Source organism: Trichoderma ghanense, assembly GCF_004382785.1.
Source record: "Trichoderma ghanense strain CCMA-1212 chromosome Unknown scaffold_5, whole genome shotgun sequence".
Classification (NCBI taxonomy): Eukaryota; Fungi; Ascomycota; class Sordariomycetes; order Hypocreales; family Hypocreaceae; genus Trichoderma; species Trichoderma ghanense.
The window spans coordinates 632,291-651,198 of NW_027395668.1; the positions used below are offsets into that span (position 1 = coordinate 632,291).

At 51.8% G+C, this 18,908-nt stretch overlaps 9 protein-coding genes across 9 annotated transcripts; 6 read left to right on the forward strand and 3 right to left on the reverse strand.

Moving 5' to 3' along the window:
* Positions 1 to 1,679: 1,679 nt before the first annotated feature.
* On the forward strand, positions 1,680 to 3,258 carry CCMA1212_005150 (Endoglucanase EG-1; the record flags this gene model as incomplete). Its single annotated transcript, XM_073702426.1, has 3 exons — positions 1,680 to 2,449; positions 2,576 to 3,177; positions 3,239 to 3,258. 3 exons carry the CDS (start codon positions 1,680 to 1,682, stop codon positions 3,256 to 3,258), a joined length of 1,392 nt encoding a protein of 463 aa, XP_073559178.1.
* A 490-nt stretch (positions 3,259 to 3,748) lies between these two features.
* CCMA1212_005151 (Vacuolar amino acid transporter 3) lies at positions 3,749 to 5,647 on the reverse strand (the record flags this gene model as incomplete). Its single annotated transcript, XM_073702427.1, has 1 exon — positions 3,749 to 5,647. The coding sequence occupies one exon, from the start codon at positions 5,645 to 5,647 to the stop codon at positions 3,749 to 3,751; it is 1,899 nt and encodes a 632-aa protein (XP_073559177.1).
* Positions 5,648 to 5,784: 137 nt separating this feature from the next.
* CCMA1212_005152 (uncharacterized protein) lies at positions 5,785 to 6,225 on the forward strand (the record flags this gene model as incomplete). Its single annotated transcript, XM_073702428.1, has 1 exon — positions 5,785 to 6,225. One exon carries the CDS (start codon positions 5,785 to 5,787, stop codon positions 6,223 to 6,225), a length of 441 nt encoding a protein of 146 aa, XP_073559180.1.
* A 1,670-nt stretch (positions 6,226 to 7,895) lies between these two features.
* On the forward strand, positions 7,896 to 9,927 carry CCMA1212_005153 (Glucan endo-1,3-alpha-glucosidase agn1; the record flags this gene model as incomplete). Its single annotated transcript, XM_073702429.1, has 5 exons — positions 7,896 to 8,121; positions 8,183 to 8,370; positions 8,426 to 8,568; positions 8,634 to 9,202; positions 9,263 to 9,927. 5 exons carry the CDS (start codon positions 7,896 to 7,898, stop codon positions 9,925 to 9,927), a joined length of 1,791 nt encoding a protein of 596 aa, XP_073559179.1.
* Positions 9,928 to 10,952: 1,025 nt separating this feature from the next.
* CCMA1212_005154 (uncharacterized protein) lies at positions 10,953 to 11,192 on the forward strand (the record flags this gene model as incomplete). The annotated part of the gene is made up of 1 exon (XM_073702430.1): positions 10,953 to 11,192. The coding sequence occupies one exon, from the start codon at positions 10,953 to 10,955 to the stop codon at positions 11,190 to 11,192; it is 240 nt and encodes a 79-aa protein (XP_073558681.1).
* Positions 11,193 to 11,738: 546 nt separating this feature from the next.
* Positions 11,739 to 12,818, reverse strand: CCMA1212_005155 (uncharacterized protein; the record flags this gene model as incomplete). Its single annotated transcript, XM_073702431.1, has 2 exons — positions 11,739 to 11,911; positions 11,969 to 12,818. The coding sequence occupies 2 exons, from the start codon at positions 12,816 to 12,818 to the stop codon at positions 11,739 to 11,741; spliced, it is 1,023 nt and encodes a 340-aa protein (XP_073559181.1).
* A 363-nt stretch (positions 12,819 to 13,181) lies between these two features.
* On the forward strand, positions 13,182 to 14,008 carry CCMA1212_005156 (uncharacterized protein; the record flags this gene model as incomplete). The annotated part of the gene is made up of 2 exons (XM_073702432.1): positions 13,182 to 13,398; positions 13,464 to 14,008. The coding sequence occupies 2 exons, from the start codon at positions 13,182 to 13,184 to the stop codon at positions 14,006 to 14,008; spliced, it is 762 nt and encodes a 253-aa protein (XP_073559183.1).
* Positions 14,009 to 15,198: 1,190 nt separating this feature from the next.
* CCMA1212_005157 (uncharacterized protein) lies at positions 15,199 to 16,791 on the forward strand (the record flags this gene model as incomplete). Its single annotated transcript, XM_073702433.1, has 2 exons — positions 15,199 to 16,434; positions 16,489 to 16,791. 2 exons carry the CDS (start codon positions 15,199 to 15,201, stop codon positions 16,789 to 16,791), a joined length of 1,539 nt encoding a protein of 512 aa, XP_073559182.1.
* Positions 16,792 to 17,397: 606 nt separating this feature from the next.
* CCMA1212_005158 (Protein CbbX) lies at positions 17,398 to 18,500 on the reverse strand (the record flags this gene model as incomplete). The annotated part of the gene is made up of 3 exons (XM_073702434.1): positions 17,398 to 17,645; positions 17,717 to 18,244; positions 18,308 to 18,500. 3 exons carry the CDS (start codon positions 18,498 to 18,500, stop codon positions 17,398 to 17,400), a joined length of 969 nt encoding a protein of 322 aa, XP_073559185.1.
* Between the last annotated feature and the right edge of the window lie 408 nt (positions 18,501 to 18,908).

The following is an 18,908-nucleotide window of genomic DNA, read 5'->3' on the forward strand; positions in this document are numbered from 1 at the left end:
GAGCACCCGTCGACTGCATCGCCATGGGAGCCTCTTGACGTGAATTACACTCAAATACATACGATCCCACCTCGGGAGCTGTGAGGAGGTCTTGAACCAGGTAGTGTACGCGATCATGCTGGGGCCATCTATAGCTAAGCCAAGAACATATGAGAGGGTACTGGTTCGCCTTTTCCCCCAAAAGAGAGCACATGCGCTGGGTTCTGATTGTGCCTATCAGCGACGTCTTTATAACATTGGAAGAGAATGAAGTATACTACCCATAGGCCTTTCTGTACAGGTTATTGTTAAGAGGAAATGCCTGCGTCCCACACTGTAAACAGAGTAGTCTCCTTGCAGTTAAGTCCATAGTCCTGTCATAACTGGTAAGAAGAAGAAAGAGGAAAGATGTCAGGGAAAGGAAGAGAGGAAGAGCCAGCCCTAGCGTACTTAGGTCCACACGGCCTTATTCAATACAGCTCATCGAGGCATCTTGATTTTTTTTTCCAAAATCACAAGAGGCCAGAGGTGGGATCCCACTTGGAAGCTCATGCGGTCTTGAGCCACTTGTTAAGTGTCTTACATTGGCGAACTACCATGAAGATCTGGGTAGTTGCCCCGGTGAAAATATGGTCTCTGCGGGAGCGTTTCCGTCGCGAAGGCGTATTGATCTCTCTGAAAGCTGAGCAGATTATTGACTGCCAAGGTTGATAAATGTACGACTGCTATGCGTGAGCAGAAAACTAGACATATGTTATGGTATATATGCGCGCACGTTGAGTTGCTCTTGTTTCATGCCCTCATAAACAGCTTCGTCGACCCAGGTCGGTTCGACCGATGAAATTGGCAAGCTACGACAGTTTGATTGTTGCCTGGATCAAAGGCACTGGTTAGGTGAGCCATATAATGTGTCTAGAGATGTAGACATGGACACATTTCATGATAGAAAGTGATGCTGCAGATCCCATGATCACCGCTCCTCAGGCTGCGGTTGTAGTGAACCGAGAGGCACATCGCCGGTTCGTAAACCAGTTGGTATCGAATCAGGATCGAATCAGGAAATGAAGGACTATCTAGCCAGGGGAAGACCAATATGATTGCATATAAACCATTTCCCCGTATGCATCATTGTAAAGAGCCTGACCAATCAGGCTAAATGACTGTATACAATAAGCCTAGGAAAACCTGACATCTGTCCTTGTCGTTTTCTTTTTTTTTTTTCCCAATTATCCGTTAATTCGAACGATGATACAGTATGAGTTTTGCCGAGATTTTGCTAAAAAGTACTATGGATGGGGGCACAAGATATGAGACAGTATAACGGCTCGAAAGAGCAGCTAGTAGAAGGAAGCCAGGTCTCTGTCTCATCCCTTTTTCATTTTCCCATACTCCCCTTGCAGGACGATACGACGGTAGCATCAGGACTGTAGATGACGGCAAAAAGCATGGCTCTGACCAGATATCTCAAGCCAACCTATCGGGTCCTGGAGGCTATTTCCAATGTCTCATAGCCTAACAGAACAACGGAAGTCGGCATCTTTTCGATTCAAACTGACAAAATGGGTTGCCGTATCAAGGTAGACGTATGCTATGTGTAAGTCCAACTTTAAAAGAGCAGGACTGCAACTTCGTCTTGTCGTCATCAGATCGCTCGCCAACACTCCCCCCTTTCCTCAGCACATACAGTTTTCTTCAAAAAGATGGCGCCCTCCAGTACACTGCCGTTGACCGCGGCAATCCTGGCCATTGCCCGGCTCGTCGCAGCCCAGCAACCGGGCACCAGCACCCCCGAGGTCCATCCCAAGCTGACAACCTACAAGTGTACAAAGTCCGGGGGATGCGTGGCCCAGGACACCTCCGTGGTGCTCGACTGGAACTACCGCTGGATGCACGACGCAAACTACAACTCGTGCACCGTCAACGGCGGGGTCAACACTACCCTGTGCCCCGACGAGGCGACGTGCGGCAAGAACTGCTTCATCGAGGGCGTCGACTACGCCGCTTCGGGAGTGCAGACGTCGGGCGCTTCCATCACCATGAACCAGTACATGCCCAGCAGCTCCGGCGGATACAGCAGCGTCTCTCCTCGACTCTATCTCCTGGACTCTGACGGCGAGTATGTCATGTTGAAGCTCAACGGCCAGGAGCTGAGCTTCGACGTCGACCTCTCGGCTCTGCCGTGCGGAGAGAACGGCTCGCTCTACCTGTCCGAGATGGACGAGACGGGGGGCGCCAACCAGTACAACACGGCCGGCGCCAACTACGGCAGCGGCTACTGCGATGCCCAGTGCCCCGTCCAGACGTGGAGGAACGGCACCCTCAACACTAGCCACCAGGGCTACTGCTGCAACGAGATGGACATCCTCGAGGGCAACTCGAGGGCCAACGCCTTGACTCCCCACTCCTGCACGGCCACGGCCTGCGACTCTGCCGGCTGCGGCTTCAACCCCTATGGCAGCGGCTACCCCAAGTGAGTCTTCATGCCCCTTTTCTCCCTTCTCCTGGCGCTCTCTCAGGGGGGGGTTTGCGTCTCCTGTACCCGCAAAGACAAAAACGACAACGAGCATCAAAGCCAGACTGACACTCTCTGACCCAGCTACTACGGCCCCGGAGATACCGTCGACACCTCCAAGCCCTTCACCATCATCACGCAGTTCAACACGGACAACGGCTCCCCATCGGGCAACCTCGTGAGCATCACCCGCAAGTACCGCCAGAACGGCGTCGACATCCCCAGCGCCGAGCCCGGGGGCGACACCATCTCGTCGTGCCCGTCCGCCTCGGCCTACGGCGGCCTCGCCACCATGGGCAAGGCCCTGAGCAGCGGCATGGTGCTCGTCTTGAGCATCTGGAACGACAACAGCCAGTACATGAACTGGCTCGACAGCGGCAGCGCCGGCCCCTGCAGCAGCACCGAGGGCAACCCCTCCAACATTTTGGCCAACAACCCGGACACGCACGTTGTCTTTTCGAATATTCGCTGGGGAGACATTGGGTCGACTACCAACTCGACTGGTGGTGGTACGCCTCCTCCTCCGCCGCCGGCTTCCAGCACCACCTTTTCGACGACCAGGAGGAGCTCGACGACTTCGAGCAGTCCGAGCTGCACGCAGACTCACTGGGGTCAGTGCGGCGGTATTGGATATACGGGCTGCAAGACTTGCACGGCGGGCACTACGTGCCAGTATGGCAATGACTGTTTGTATCCCCATGCCTGATGGAAGGGTTTCGAGATGGATGCTAACCCTTGAATTATCAGATTACTCGCAATGCCTCTAGAGTCTACTTAACTTCTAGTCTCAGGGGACTCAGGTACTTGGGCTCGGCATGTTAGGAACACACAGGGATCTCATAGACACGCCCCTGAGTTCCAGACTGAAGATGAGGAAGAAGAACACGATGTATTGTGACTACAAAAACTATTGAAAAAAACAAGATAAAAAGAAGCTTCCAACGAGAATATCAAACAAACATCACCATGCTTTAGATGGGTTTACCCGATCCGTGACGCCATAAATTCTGCCAACTGTTAAATCGTTCCGCAGGACTGACACAATAGAGGCTACTTGCCTTCTTTCACATGAATACCAACAGGGGATTTCCCTTTATGGATCTCAGTATCCTATATTGATCGCTATAGTACTGATACAAGCAACAAACAACAAGCTACACTCATGTTTTACCGCTCAGGAACAAGCAAGTCAAAGCCCGACACATGTCCACCTCATCGTACACGTACATCTGTCAATCCGTCTAGACGCCGACATCGTCAGCCTTTGATCCATTGTAATACAATGACGGACGTCGTATAGAACATGGCAACTGCTCCCACCACCATCGTCACAATGTCTAAGCCCTTGTCCCACTTGCTTTCAGCAACGCCCTTGAAATGCAGAAATGCCGGATACATGTAGACCAAAGGAATGCAGGCAAAGGACCCCGTCAGCGCCACAAACTTATCCAAGTCGCTTGCTCCCACCACCGCCACGCCGATGCATGCGGCGATGGTCAAGGCCCGGAGGCCGTTCTTCTTCCACTTGATTGCCGCGCTCTTCTTGCCAGTGGCGCGTTCTCCGAATATGGACGTCTCCAGGATACGGATCGCGGGGAACAGCTGAACGGGCTCGCCTGCCAGCACGGCCAGCGAGTAGAGAAACTGAACGGCGTTGACGAAAGGGGAGTCCTGTGGAAAGTTGGAGATGATCTGGATCTTGGTGTGTTCGCCAAACGTCGCGTAGCAGAGTGCGCCAACTGATGTGAAAATGGCCGTGATGAGGAGCATGACAAAGTAGAGAAGGCCCTTGAAGTGGTGGGGCTTCTTCATACTCGACTGGATCGGCAGGATCAGGCCAATGCCTTCAAACGTAAAGATGGCCGAGCCCAGAGTCAGGGGAAAGTCGGAAGGGTTGAAGAGCTTGACGCTCGGCTCCATGCCGCGCCGGACCAGACTTCCAATGTCGTAGTACCAGATATACACGAGTCCAATGAGGATGAAGGCATCTGCCACCAGAGCAACGGGGCCCAGCTTGGAGATGTTGCGAATCCAGGCTAGTGGGATGAGAGGGAGGAACTGAAGCGCAATTAGACCCGACACCCCAAAATGACCGAGGCCGTGAGTGACGGCGTCAAGGAAGGAGAAGAGATTCTCGGCAGTGAAGATGATGCCTGAGCACACGAACCCAAGCTGAGAAATGGCAATCGACGCAAGAATCAAGCTCCGGAAACGGGACCCGACGACAGCTTCGCCAATGTCTCCATAGCCACCACCGTACTTGTGGCGGCAGTCAAGGAGTAGGCGGAAGCAGAAGCAATTGACCAGCGATACGGTGATGAGCGCCAACGAAGAAAAGAGGATACCTCCGTTGCGAAACGCCTTGGGCAGAAACAAGATGCCCGTGCCGATGAAAGCCTTGAGCAGCGTGAAGAAGGTCTTGACTGTGCTCGCGTCACCCGGGCGGCCGAGACGTCGGGAGCTTCTCCGGCGATCGGCCCTCGGTCGCCCAAGCAGCGGCCGCCGCTCGTCAGGGGCTTCTTCCGCCTCCTCGGAGACGGCAGATTCATCTTCGTCGTCCGTGTCGTCGAGCGCTTCGCCGGCAAAGCTGCCGTAGAGGTCGAGGAAGTCAACAAAGGTGTTGGCCACGATCATCCCGCTGTGCTGCCTCTGGCGAGCTCGGCGACGCAGGTGCTGCCGCCTAAAGCCACCGGGCTCGAGCTGCTCGGAGTGCGTCAACTCGCCTGTCGGGCTCAGGTCGGGCAAGCGGTGGTGTGAGAACGTATTGGATCGGCGGAGGGAGCCGGCTTTGGCCTTGATCTTGAACATGTCGCGATGGATGTCGCCGCCCTGGAGCTTGAGCGAGGACTCGAGCGTCTCGAGCGTCGGCGTTGCATCGCTGCTCTCATTGTTCCCATTGGCGTTGCTGTTGGAGCCTCCCAGCTCTGTCGTAGAGGCTGCTGCTGCAGGAGAATCAAAGGCACCGCGTTGGCTCGCCGATGCAGAAGCGACAATGGGCTCTACCGGGACCTCGACGGGCCCGTTGGCCAGGCTGACCTCTGCATCGGCCGAGTAGCCCTCGGGAAGATGGCGGTCGAGGATGGCAGCCTGTCGATGCACGCTGTCGGCGCTGTTTGGGCTGCCAACCGCGGCGCCGGCCAGATCCTGTTCAGACATGGCGTTTGATGGCGACGTGAGCGTTGTTTCACCGCTCCACCCTGGGGAAGCACAGCGCCGCGACGAGGCCAATTGCGATGGACTGCAGGCAGATCTAGTGATGATTCAGACGGCGAGAGGGCAGCTGAGTGTAGGGAATGTTAGCTGGCGAGCTGCTGAAGCCATCCCAGACGGATCGTGGACGGGATTCGCGGCCCATTGAGGGGAGAAAAGTTGATGATGCACAGAAGCAAGCAATGGAAGGAGGTGGAAGTGAAACCTGCTTCATTCGACGTTGGACGATCGGCATGCGGATCCCCGGATCGAGGCGCGATCCCGGAACGTCGGAGTACCGCCAGGTATCCGCTACCATGCCGCCGCAGTACCGGTACGCCGCTGGTACCTCGCTCAGTATCGATAAGCTACAGTGGACAATACAGCGGCTGCAGGCGGCTGGACCGCTGGAGCTGAGTGGCAAATCGGGCGTTTGCAGCGCTGTGGTTCGTCGATTCAGAATGCGGAGAGGTCCCTTTCGGGTCACTGGCAAGTACGGCGTCGCGTACTCGCTACCCTGCAAAGACCCGGACGAGAACCAATGACTTCATGGTTCCTCTGGAGCTGAGAAGGGGACTATAGACGCTTCTTTGCGGCTGGGTGCTGCGTACAGAGGATTCAACTATTGGTTTAGGGGAAGAATCGGCTAGGTTGAGTTGGACAGAGTTCCGGCGACGAAAGCTATCAATTGTTTGCGGTCTTAAAGAGGCATTGTTTCTTCCCAAGCATCCTGGTAATCTCCTCATTCAAACAGCATGCAATCAATGTCCTGCTATCTCAGCGGATCTTAGCATGACTCAAGAGGGCAGCAAGTATTAAGGCAGTCCTGATTTCCTCAGCTTGGCAGACATTGCTCTTAGCTGAATGTATCGACTTGCCGCTTTAGCCTAGATGTGTGTGAGTGTCACTTTCTTTCTAAAAAGAAAACTTCTAGATCTGTAAGTCTACACCTCTAATTCCTCCACTAAGCAAATCACGTCCCGTCACAGGTTAGTTCTGCCTTATTTGCAGACATTCTAGGCCTTGGGTTACGCGTTTTCCCGCTTCCTACCTTACTCTAGAGAGAGCCTGCTAATACAAGAACACTGTAGTCTCGGGGTCTTCGTGAGAGCGATATAGAGTCATCCTTGCCTATATAAGTGTGGAAACTCAGACGATCGCTACGATCTATGAATGTGAAGGGGAATCTCATTGATCAGGGCTGATTGGTAGTTTGCCTCCAGAGACACGGTTGATTTTCCTCCCCATGGCTTTACGTTTAGGCCTGGAATATTACGCCAACTTACTACGTTTCTGCAGAGGTTTCCGCATGGAAAAAGCATCACACAAACAAGCGCAACTGTAACCTCGGTCGATTGACTGCGAACAGAAGCGGACATGGCTCGTCGAAGAGGATTCTATCAGCTTCCGTCGCTTATGAGCCGGGCTCTAGGGATCGCTAACCGAGTCAACCCATAGACACATGCTCTTGGAAGCCAGCTAGTACGATGCTTTGCAGCATGCCAACTCCGTATGTACATCTTCTCCGTATGCCAAGGTGCCTGTAAATGGATCTGCCAGGGTTTAGAGTGTCATGCAAGGATCTTTCTCCACAAGCCATCATCCGTCCGAGAATAAGGTATCTATGCTGTGGCACTTTACAGATGAACCTGTAGAAATGGAAGAGCTGCTTGTTCTTTTCCGAGTTCGAAGCCGCGTGTTCCATGCAATCTCGACATCTCGCATAGGCACTTGTCAGTCATGCTACAAGTGATCCGATGCTAGAAACGAGGAAGAGCCAAAAGGCAGACAGCCAAGGAGCTCACCAGAAAGTCGGACGAAAAGGCGGGCCGATTCGGGTCCACGTGCAGGATCGGGATTGCGGGGTGAGCCTGTCGTGACTTCTCCCATCCTTTGCTGAAGATATTCCCACTTTCCCAATGAAGAAGATGCTAAGAGTTTATCCTTCGTAGCTCCGATCACGATGCGCGCTGAGAGGGCTATCGACACTTTTGTTCCTTTATGCGCTCGGCAGGGGCAGAACGAGGTTAGTGGATGCTTCGGACAATGAATCCCCGAATACTTGGATAGATTCCGGTTGAACGTGTATATATATATATATATATATATGCCTTGATGTCTGCGAAGAAAACGGCGATGCAACTCAAGGTGCAATCCATCGAGAGCCCTTCTACCTGCATCTTCTCAGCATTGCTGTCCGCCGTCTCCAGCAACCATGAGGGCTTTGGTGTCTCTCATCGTTGCCGGGGCTCTTTCATCCCCGGCTCTCTCAGCCGTCGTCTCTCCTCTCCAACGCCGGGCTGTCGCCGGCCAGGGCTGGTCCTTGCAGTCATCAACATGCCCTTCTGATACCCAGTCGTGCGGAAACGGATCCTGCTGCCCTCCAACCTCACATTGCCAAGCGACAGGAAATGGAGAAGTGACTGCCTGTTGCCCTACGAGTGAGTGTTTCTGAAGTCCGATGACACCAGCCAGTTGCTAACGTTGGCTTCTCTCGAACAGCAAGCAATTGTAGGGGAAGTGTTGAGGGTGCACCCACTTGCGCAAGTCCAGCATGGTCGCTGTGGACGGGCAGTTTCGGGAACGGATTTTGCTGCGAGGTTGGCCTTACCGGAGCATTCGTCAATGGCGGATCTGTGGCTGGCATTTGCGTGACATCTGTTCCTTCTGGTTACTCTACTGCATCGCTGGTAAGTGATGAATCTTGTCGCGAAGTCATTTGTTTCTTGCTTAACTGTCCTATAGGTGAGCAAAGGAACGGGCAGCTCGGTTACATCAGTCCCTGCATCAAGAACGACTACTTCATCAGCTCAGACAACGACCGGATCAACTTCTACAAAGTCCACCGTGTCAAGCGGACCAACGTCAACTACAGTGCCGAGAGCAGTGTATGTGCAATCACCGAATTTCTCAGCCAGAGCGGTGGATACTGACATTGAGTTTCTGTTTGTAGATTCGCGCATTACATGGTTGGCAGCATAACTTCAGATGAAGCAGTCAAAGACGTCAAGGATGCAAAGGCAGTCGGCTTCGATGCGTTTGCGCTCAACACGCACGACATCACGTCCTCCTGGGCGCTGAATGCACTCCAGTATCTGTTCGACGCAGCGGACCAGAACGGCTTCAAGCTGTTCATTTCATTCGACATGAGTTGGCGAACCATCACGCCCTCGCAAATCCCATCCTTCCTGCTCAACTACATTTCCCGTCCGTCATACTATACAATTGCCGGTCGTCCTTTTGTCAGCACATACGATGGCGGCTTCATTGCGAACTCTGACTGGGAGTCGGGCTTCCAACAGCCTCTGGTTTCCCAGGGCATCAACCCGTACTTTGTTCCGAACTTTGGCGATTGGAGCGGTTGGCCGAACAATTTCTTTGCCAGTTATCCCTCCGTTGATGGAGTCTTTAGCTGGGAGTCGGCATGGCCCGACCCAGGTACCACCATCTCGAACGTGTCAGACGCCGTGGACCAGAATCTGGCTCAGCAGGCACGAGCAGCCCACAAGATATTCATGATGCGTGAGCACTCATCCCAGTTTCAAACCATACATAATCGCAGTCAACTAATGTGGTCAACAGCCGTGTCTAGTTTCCAGTTCAAGTACCTCGGCCCGGGTCAAGACTGGTATCGCATTGGCGAAGTCAACCTACCGCAACGCTTTGAGCAAGTTCTAGCATTGGAGCCCGACCTTGTGGAGCTCATCACCTGGAACGATGCCGGCGAGGGTCATTATGTTGGCAACTTCTTCGCGGAACAAATTGCAGGCTCGACGATCGGCGATTATGCCAACGGGTTCGACCACACTGGATGGCAGCAGCTGGTGACGCCTTTCATCAAGGCGTACAAAAGCGGCACTGCAACCAGCGACAGCCAAATCCTGCCTCCAGGATCAGCTCCCGTTGGTTCATTGTGGTATCGTACGTTGATGAAGAGCGCCAGCTGTTCGTCATCGATTCAAAACTACCAGCAGGGCCAGGACACGGTCAACTATGCTGTCATACTGCCTTCCGATGGATACACGATCAAGGTGTACAGTAACAACAAGCTCATCGGCAGCTTTGCGGGCTCTACTGGGCTCCACTATGGCGCTGTTCCTGGATTGAGCGTCGGAGGTGGGCAGTATATCCAAGTTGTCAATAGCGCTGGCTCTGTGGTGGCGTCGGCCACGGGAACAAAGCAGGTGGCAGAACAGAGTTCCAACGCTACTTGCAACTGGAACTACGAGGTGGTTGGCCTTTCCTGAGCCGTTAATGAGAGAGTATCTCTGTCTGGCTTGGCTACAAGTAACAGCAATTGGCAAGATATCCCCCTCGCGAGCAAGCAGTGTTGGGCGAATATGTATATACGTGGTTACAATGAAGGGATTATCCAGTTTCCGAAAGAGTTGTTACTCGTAGATACGTAAAGTTTGATTCAAACCACGACATTCTGGCTAAAATTCAAGAGACCGCAAGCAGTTTCAACTAGACATATGATGGAATCAATGCCTCCTTATGCGTATACCCCAGTCAAAGGCTTATAAATCTTTGTTGCCATTATCATTCGCTAGTGTTTAAATAGTACTTGTAATCTAGACGTGAGAGATCACTTAACTGTTCTGTTGGAGTCGAGTCAACGGAAGCTCCAGCCGGAATATGCGGACTTAACTTTGAAAGCAACCGATGAGATACCATCCACAATTGCTCCCAAAAGCAACCTACGAAAAAAATCTTTATTTGAAAGCCACGAATAACGTAGTTAGTGTAATGCAAAGAATAGGTTCATGACGATCAGTCTCTTCATCTCCGAGCACAGCATGACAGTGGCTTATAGAATGGCGTTCATACAACTCATGATCCGGCATCATGCCATCAGGGGCATTTTTTCCCTTCCTTTATGTATATGTCAAAGGGCTGAATCGGGTAGACTTTACGGACCGATTCTTGCACTCACCAATTTTAGTAGTTAGAAAGTAGTCCAGGGAACTGATTGCCTTACACGTGAGGTAGTTAAGTCGATGATTACAGCATGCTCCTCTGTACAGAATAGGAAAGACTTCTATTACATCAACCTCAGATAGAATCTACCTTTGTGAAGGTCCATATGGAACACCAAAAGACTGAAACACGGATACCAGTAAGACCGTAACGGATTGACTCCGTGGTCTCTAATATCGACTGACTATAAGCCGTGAAGTTGATCACTCGACAGTCCTAAACCCCAGCGCATAATCTCATATCCAACCATCTGTTACCCCCCAAAGTCCACCCCCTCACCCCGTCTTCTAAGATGAAGACGGCTCTCATCATCGCTACCTTTGCCGCTACCGTCTGCAGCCAGACTCTCGATTACCTCCTCAACTGTGCACTTGATTGCTTTCAGATTGCCGTCACATCTGTTACCGATTGCTCATCTACGGACTATGCCTGCGCGTGCAAAAGCGCTGACGCGGTTGTTACCCAAGGGCAGCCTTGTGTTCTTGCCACTTGTGATGTGGAAGTTGCTGCGGGTAATTTATCATGGTCTTAATATGTGGAATGAAGAATACGGTGTCTTCGATGATTATAGGCATACTCATGTTTAACTATAGGTGAAGCTTTTGCTGCTTCTCAAGTTCTTTGCGACGCCCAGTGAGGACATCAATGATTCGCAGTAGGGCTGAACGGAGGGTAATCGCGTGAACAAAAAGACAAAGTAGATTTTTTGGATGGTCAATATTGATGGTTAATGGGCTTTTGCGAGAATCATGGGTCTTCGTTCCTATTTCTCTTCATGAGGTCTGATGATAGCGCAGTCGTTGGAAGGGAGTGGCTCCAAGCATGAAGAAGCTTGTTGGAAGCTGAGAAAGGACCAGAAGGGTTTATGATGTTTGTATTCCATGAATTTAGTTTTTGCGTCACGAGATACATGGAAGCACTAGGTAGTATTATCCCGGTCTTCTGAAGAAAACCAAGTGCTTTTTGCGGTTCCCGAGGCATCACTTCAATTTCACCCCATCAGCCAGGTGTGTGACAGGCATAACTCTTACAACATCAAAACATATTTCACGTCTATTATTCAACTCCCGCTCTCTAGTCACCACGTATTAACCACAAAAGAAGCCAGTCGGCCTCTATAATCTTCAATGCTCTGACAGAATTCTTGACAATAGTTGTCGCTGATCCTTTCGGCTGCCAGGTCGCTTTGAAAGCTGACCAGCTTTTCCCTTATCTCATGATACAGCTCCCAGAGCGAGCGATAGCGGAGAGCTAGAGGACAGTTTAGTGTCAGGAATGCTCTAGAATAGAAGGCCTGAAGTCACTCACCATTTACGGGATCCGTAGCCTGCCTTTGGAGAAGGGCGTGAATCTCCTGTTGAAGGGCAATCAGAGTCTCTCGACAATGGTCCCTTGGCAATCTCGAGGGCTTGCCAACAGGGGAGAGAAATGGACCTCGCAGCTTTCTGACATGATCGTCTACCATGCTGCCCATGGCTTGTAGAATATATTCAAATCTGTTCGACACATGGGATCCTGTGGTTTTGCAAGAAGCTTGAGAAGCGTGTGAGTCTTGGGATGCATTGCGGAGAGAACCAACAGGCGAATGTCCTCGACTGAAGCGATTTCGCCTAGGACTGTGGGGTGAAATAGGGACCTCAAGCCATGGTGATGTCGGCGATGCAGACGTCGCAGGTGATAGTGTTGAAGTAGCCAGTGATTCTTCAGTACTGCTCATCCAGAGTGAATCTTTGGTAGCAGGAGACTGATGAGGAAAACCTTCATCGTTGGAAGTTGTGCGTATGGAAATGCGAGGACGCGTGCGGACTGCCGCAGATTCCGGAGAAGGAGTCGGTAAAAGGGCATCCCCTTGGCCTCCAACAGCCGCGAAAAGTGAAGCCTGGCTCACGGAAGCGGAATGTGAAAGAGTGCTGGTGGAACGTGAAGGCTTTGCGATGTCCGGCACGAACAACACGTGAGCGCGGCGAGCCTCAAACTTGACAACTGGCGCTGCTGAGGTCAAAGCCGCCGAGACGAGGGCTGTCGTAGTCGGAATGGATGGGGAGGCCTTGCGACGGCATTTGCGGGCGAGTCTGTGGTAAGACGATCTGAACGAATGAGCATCTCTGACGACGCCCAGGAACTCGCGCGAGTCGGAGCATGAAGACACTGCACTCATCCTCTCTTTACGTGCTCACAGCGGCAATGGCCGTTTGTCGAAAGTTTGGGGGGTGTTGTTTCTCTGCAAAAAGCGGGGTTCGAGGGGAGGCGCTTCTCATATACATGCGTGGAGGCTGCTGAGTTGATGTTGTTGCGCATATCTAGAGTGCATGTATGCAGCTCGACGTGGGCGCTGCTGATTTGCTTCTCCCGGACGCATAGGATGGCGAGGAGAAGAGCCACACCCCTCCCTCGGGTGGGGGACAGGTCTCGGAGCCTTGTATGTAATTCTATGAAAAGAAGAGGCATGTCCTCAAGGAGAAAACGGCAAAGAGTTGAGTTGCTGGTGTCCATACAGAGTCTAGGCTCCCAGTGGCAACTCATGGAGGCCAAAGGAGAGGGCTCGAAGATTTTGGACTATGTTGTCAGGTCCCTCAACGAGGAAGAGGACTTTCATTTCCTCCGTCTGGAGTTTCTCCAGCGTCTCAATATTGTCGAACTTCAGCTCAAGCTGGTGCAACTCAAGAGGCACATCCAGCACGAGCATGTATCAGATGCCGAATCACTGGAGGCGCTCCGTGTTGGCTTGAAACACTATGGTAAGAGCATTCGCCTGTCAAATGGAAATGCCGCGGATCAATCTGCTGATCCTCAGGGGCTAAAGCAACGGCAATTCGCGACTATCAATTTCTGAGGAACATGAAGAGCGTGGACAAAACGAGCATTCCGCATCGCAAGCTTCTGCTACAGAGGTTCTTCGACGCCGAGCTGGACTTTGACGATCCATTCGAGACACATTACGCATACTGCCAGGACGTGAACGCAAACATCGACCCCGTTCGCGAGTCTCTGATGAAGTACATCCCCGATAACATGGCCTTCTCGCGGTCAGAGTGCATCGAGAAGTGCGAAGGCGACTTTCCCGAGGGGAAGCCTCCCCGTTCAGTCTCACCCTTTGTCGACCGCCTCGCCCGGTTCATCATCTCCTTTATCGGCCCCGTCTTTCTTGTCGCGCCCATGATCATCATGACGCTCAATCCGTCGCAGACAAAAAGCCTGGTGACGGTGTCTGTTGCTGTCATTATATTCTCGTTGCTTCTGTCGTTTGGCGTCCGCGTCTCCAATGTCGATACTCTGGTATCCACGGCCACGTACGCTGCGGTGCTTGTGGTGTTTGTTGGCACTTCCACTGGCGGCGGTAATTCGTGAGAATCAGACAAGAGGATTTTATTCATTCTGTTTGTTCCAATAGCGTTTCAGTTGGCTACCTTTGGTGCTCATCAGCCGCTTCAAGGGACCGGGGGTGAAGGAAGCATGCACGCGGCGAGAGTGGGCGTTAGGTACAGACGCGGCTGAAAGTATTCAATTTCCCCCACAAATGGGTCAGAATCACGGGGAGAATGCCTGGTGGCAAGCAAACGATACATTTGACAACCATAGGATTCTGGGTGTCATCTTGTGTAAGCTATCCCATATGATCTGGCCATGTTTTGAATGCGGCTGATCCTGAAAGTGGCAGGGGCCTTGACTCTCGCCGTGTGGCTTCGCGAAAGGACGACGATATATGCAAGAGGGATGACTGCAATCCTGACTGTTGGGTCTGAAGAACCAAATCCTGACAAATGACCCTCTTGATCAGGTATCACCGAACTGCACATCTGTCCCATGGCCAGCTGAAATGCATGTTGAGCCGTGTGGGTTCTGCCTCGATGTCGTCAGGCTGCATCCTGGCTGCATCCTGGCTGCCCAATCCCGTCACGTTCCTTCCAATCAACTCCTCTCGCGATCTTCATCCAACTCGGAATGTCACTGGGCCTCTCTTCATAGTCGGGCGAAAGGAGTCGCATCACCGGCATGAGCAACTGATAGCTACACATGCTGAGGCAATGATGGCAAGGCTCCATACTGACATTCCATGTGACCAACGGAGAGAGTGATAAGCTTTCGTATAAGATCAAGTCTGCCGCTCATGAACGCGGGAATGAGGCTGTCGCGGTTCACGCATTGCCGGAAACAGCCACGAAGGTCAGAGTGAGGCTACACAAACATGCCAAGACCACACCCGATACGCTGGAGACTGGTTGTGTTTGGTAGTACAATCACTAGGCAGAGCCTCAGATGATGCTACAGTCCGGGTTGACGCATCTCTGTATCACAAGTTGCGTGAGAAACTTGGTATGATCAATTATGAGTTTGTGGCGTGTTCAATCATATGACAACTGTAAGAAAGCTTTGCTGTTGAGCCATTTTTGTGAGAGAAAGAGGGAGGACATAGACTGCGAGCATATAGAGTCCGGCAGATGCGACTCCAGGTTGTAATCTCCAGGATACCGGCTACTGCAACTTGGAACCTCTCCAACATAATTTTTGTTGAAAGATATACAAATCTATTCGGCATCATGGCACCTATTCCTGGCGTCAGAGGTGAGCAAAGCGAATTTGGCACTGCGACCTATGAGCAATGGAGGCAACAGTACGCCACGTCCACCCATGAAAACGATCACGACATGCATCCTGGCCATATCGTTCGTGCCGTGAACGCCAAGGACATCAAAGCCGTCATCGCGTACGCCAAGCAGAATTGCAAAGCTATAGCCATACGCAGTGGCGGACATCAGTATAGCGGTGCCTCGTCCACAGGCCAATCCAATATTCAGCTAGACCTTCGAAACACCTTCAAGGTTCCAGGAGAAGATCTGTCACTCATACAGCAAGGCGATGAGACGCATGTTCGAACCAGTGTCAGCTGGAGCTTGCTCGAGTTCAATTCTTTCTTGGGCGCGAACCATCTATTCGTGCCGCATGGGCAATGCCAGTCTGTGTGCATCGGTGGCCATGCTCAAACTGGGGGCTATGGCCAACTCGGCCGCAGCTTTGGATTGCTGGGAGACCACATCATTGAGCTTGAGTTCATAGATCACGACGGCACCGAGAGGAAAATCACTTCAGCGAGTCATCCTGACGAGTTCTTCGCCTGGACTGGAGGCAGCCCTGGCAATCTGGGAGTCCTGACTCATATCACTCTCAAAGTCTACCGAGATGCGGATTATCAGGGCTCCCGAGGTCTCAAGGGCCTCCACGCTTACACACCAGAAGCTCTTCAAAAACTCTTACGGGTCTTGGCTGAGATGAACGATGACGAAAGCTTCCCTCGCAACTACGATCTGTGCATCACAGTGATTAGTGAGGACTACCCTCTTGACGGAATCTTCGACCTGAACCGACTCACCAAGCAAAGGTCTGGGCTTTGCAGACTGGATGGAGCCTCACTCTTGCCTTTGATTGTCATCTACGCACAGTGGGTGCCATTCAGCACCACCGACAAACCGGATGAGACGTGGTTTGGCAAGCTCAAAGAAGGTGCCGTTGTCAACGACGATAGAGTCAGGTCCATGTCACAACTGACAGCGGAGTGGATCTTCCGAAAGGATCGTGAATACAACCTTCCTTATGTGAAACGCACATATCTAACTACAGCCACGAACCTGAGCAAGAATGGCTGGGTGAAGTGGACGGCTGGACGCGTAGACGAGGTGGTCAAGTCTACGGGAAACTACATCGCTGCTCAAGTGCAACCCTATGGCGGGAAGGACTCTCGCTTCAGGGTCAACGATGATGGAAGAAGCGCATACAGTGTAAGTACTCACCATATGGAAAGGGGTGATGCAACCAGCTGATGAACCAATTAGTGGCGAGATTCCACGGTGGTCTTGATTCTCGACAACTTCTACGTGCCTGGAAACGGCAATAGAAAGGCGGCAGAGGCATGGGCAGCTGTCAACGAAGAGCAGGGCATTGGCGAGAACAAGTACTTTAGCACGCAAGATCGACGCGTCCTTTGGGGATCATGGGGCAACTATAACCTTCACAGCGTTTGGCCCTGCTACTATGAGAATGAGGCAAAGTACAAGAAGCTGCAGAGAGCCAGGAAGGTGGCTGACCCAGCTGGTGTCTTTACCCCCAACTCTTTCTCTGTCCTGCGCGCTGACTAGATATTGGGGCAAATGCGCGTCTTTTGTCAGATAGGGGGGTGGCTTGTTTATTGAGTTGGTTTAAATGTTATGATTCTGAATTTAATATGCAAGCAATCTCTTTGCTAGTTGCAAATGAGACCAAGGTAATATGTTAAGATGATTGCTCAAGACCATTGACTCGGTCATAGACTGCTGGATAGTCTTTCCTTGGTGCTTTCGTTGGAGGCCTTCAAAAGAGAATCACGTTTGTGGGATTCGTCATATAGTCCAAGTGATCCTATTGAACAAGCAGTATTCATAAATATCATGCCCCGTCTCTCTCTCTATCGACGTAGACGCTCGGATGTCAAGATACATGATTTACCAGCAAGATACCAAAACTAATATGTTAGATTGGCCCGTAGTGATACAATAAGGTAATTGCTGGACAGTGGACTGGAAGAATCTTGAACATGGGTTTGGTGTATCGCAAGTATGTGTTCTAGAATGGTAGCAACACTTTTCAAGGAGTAGACAACCTGTTCTTTGACATAACATATTAAACATTACATGAAAAAAAAAGAAAAAAATCCAATCCTCAAATAAACAGCCTTATCCTCAACCACTCACCGAATTCGCAGTCAGTTAAACAATTCCCTCAAGAGTGGCTGAAGGAGAATTCCCGGCTTGCAACTCCCTGATATTGATAGCAACGCCGGAGTCAGGCCCAAGGATATCCTCCTTTGTGAGGTAGAATAGCACCTTCCTGCCAGAGGGGATGTTTGCGAGACCGTACTTGGTGCAGAGCCGCTTTGCCTGGTGTCTAGACATTTCGTCCAGCAAGTCTCGGACGGCATACGCATTGCTGAATCCCTGCCTTCCTCGCCCTCGGCCTAGTTGGCGAACAGCTGCCTGCATAAATTCTCCATCCAGGCCGCCCTCAGCGGTCATCTTTCCCTCGAACCGCTCGTCAGGTCGAGGAGCATCCCGAGCATCTGGAAATCGCTGAATTCCTCCAGGCGGACGATGTGGGGAATCCGAGCTTTCAATCCCGGGTTTTGCTCGAGAAGGGGCGTCATCTTCTCTTCAAATCCTTCAAAAACGATGAACGAATCACCAAGAAGGAGATCCATGGCTTCTTGGAGGATGTGGAGGATGAGTTGCCCGTCTCTTCCAGCGTGCGTTCCCGCGAGCTGGTCCGCGTCATCGATGAATAGGACGCCTCCCTTATGGAGGCAACCCCGACTGAGGGTGAAATTGGCGGGATTATTGTTGGCGAAGGGAAGATCCTGCTTGGGACGCATATCGTTGATGGCGAGAAGCCTGGGCCGCTTGGCTGTCGGGCCGACGGGAGGCGGGCGGAACAGCTGCTCGACCTTTTCGGACCCTATGCGCAGGAGCTGCGATCCGGTCACCTCTTTGTAGGTTTCGGAACCGACCATGTGGTTGTAGCGCATGTACTGCCCAAACAGCTGTCCAGCACTGGTTTTTCCTATCCCGACAATATCAGTACTGTGATAACACCATGTGAGCCAAACAGCAGTTGGAGCCTTACCTGTCCCTGTATTGCCCAGGATAACCGTGTGTATGCGTTGTTCAGTGACAGTCGCTCCTTGCTTGCAGAGAAGCCCATTCCTGTTGTTGATATCGTCCAGGAGCTCCTTCACTGCGTCTATGCCCACCAGGGACCTCACTTCCCAAAGGACCATGTCCTTGGTAGTTTCGAAACCGGGAATTTCAGCAGGCATCTTGGTGGTTAACCGAGTTAAATTGTCGCTTTAAAAGTGGTTTGGAGACGTCTGCTGAGTCGGATAAATCTTGTTAATCAAGATGTCTTTGTATTGGATTGTGGCGGCAGTAGTTGTTCGGGGGAGAAGGCCTCTTTATATAGGATTCCGTACAGGGGGTTTGAGAGAAGCTATACCAGAGACGACTCATCACTTCAGTCACAAGGTTTGAGGCGGCGGTATAGCCTGAGGCGTACCAAGTGTCCGAGCCCCTTCTATGAACGGCATATGCTCATCGGCCATCATGAACTGGGTTAGCAACTACCAGAGCCATAACATTCTAGAACTTCAGTCGATCTAGAGCTCAAGGCAGTTCAGTGAGCTTGATAAAGCTAAAACCAGAATAATGTCTTGCCATACAAACAGAAT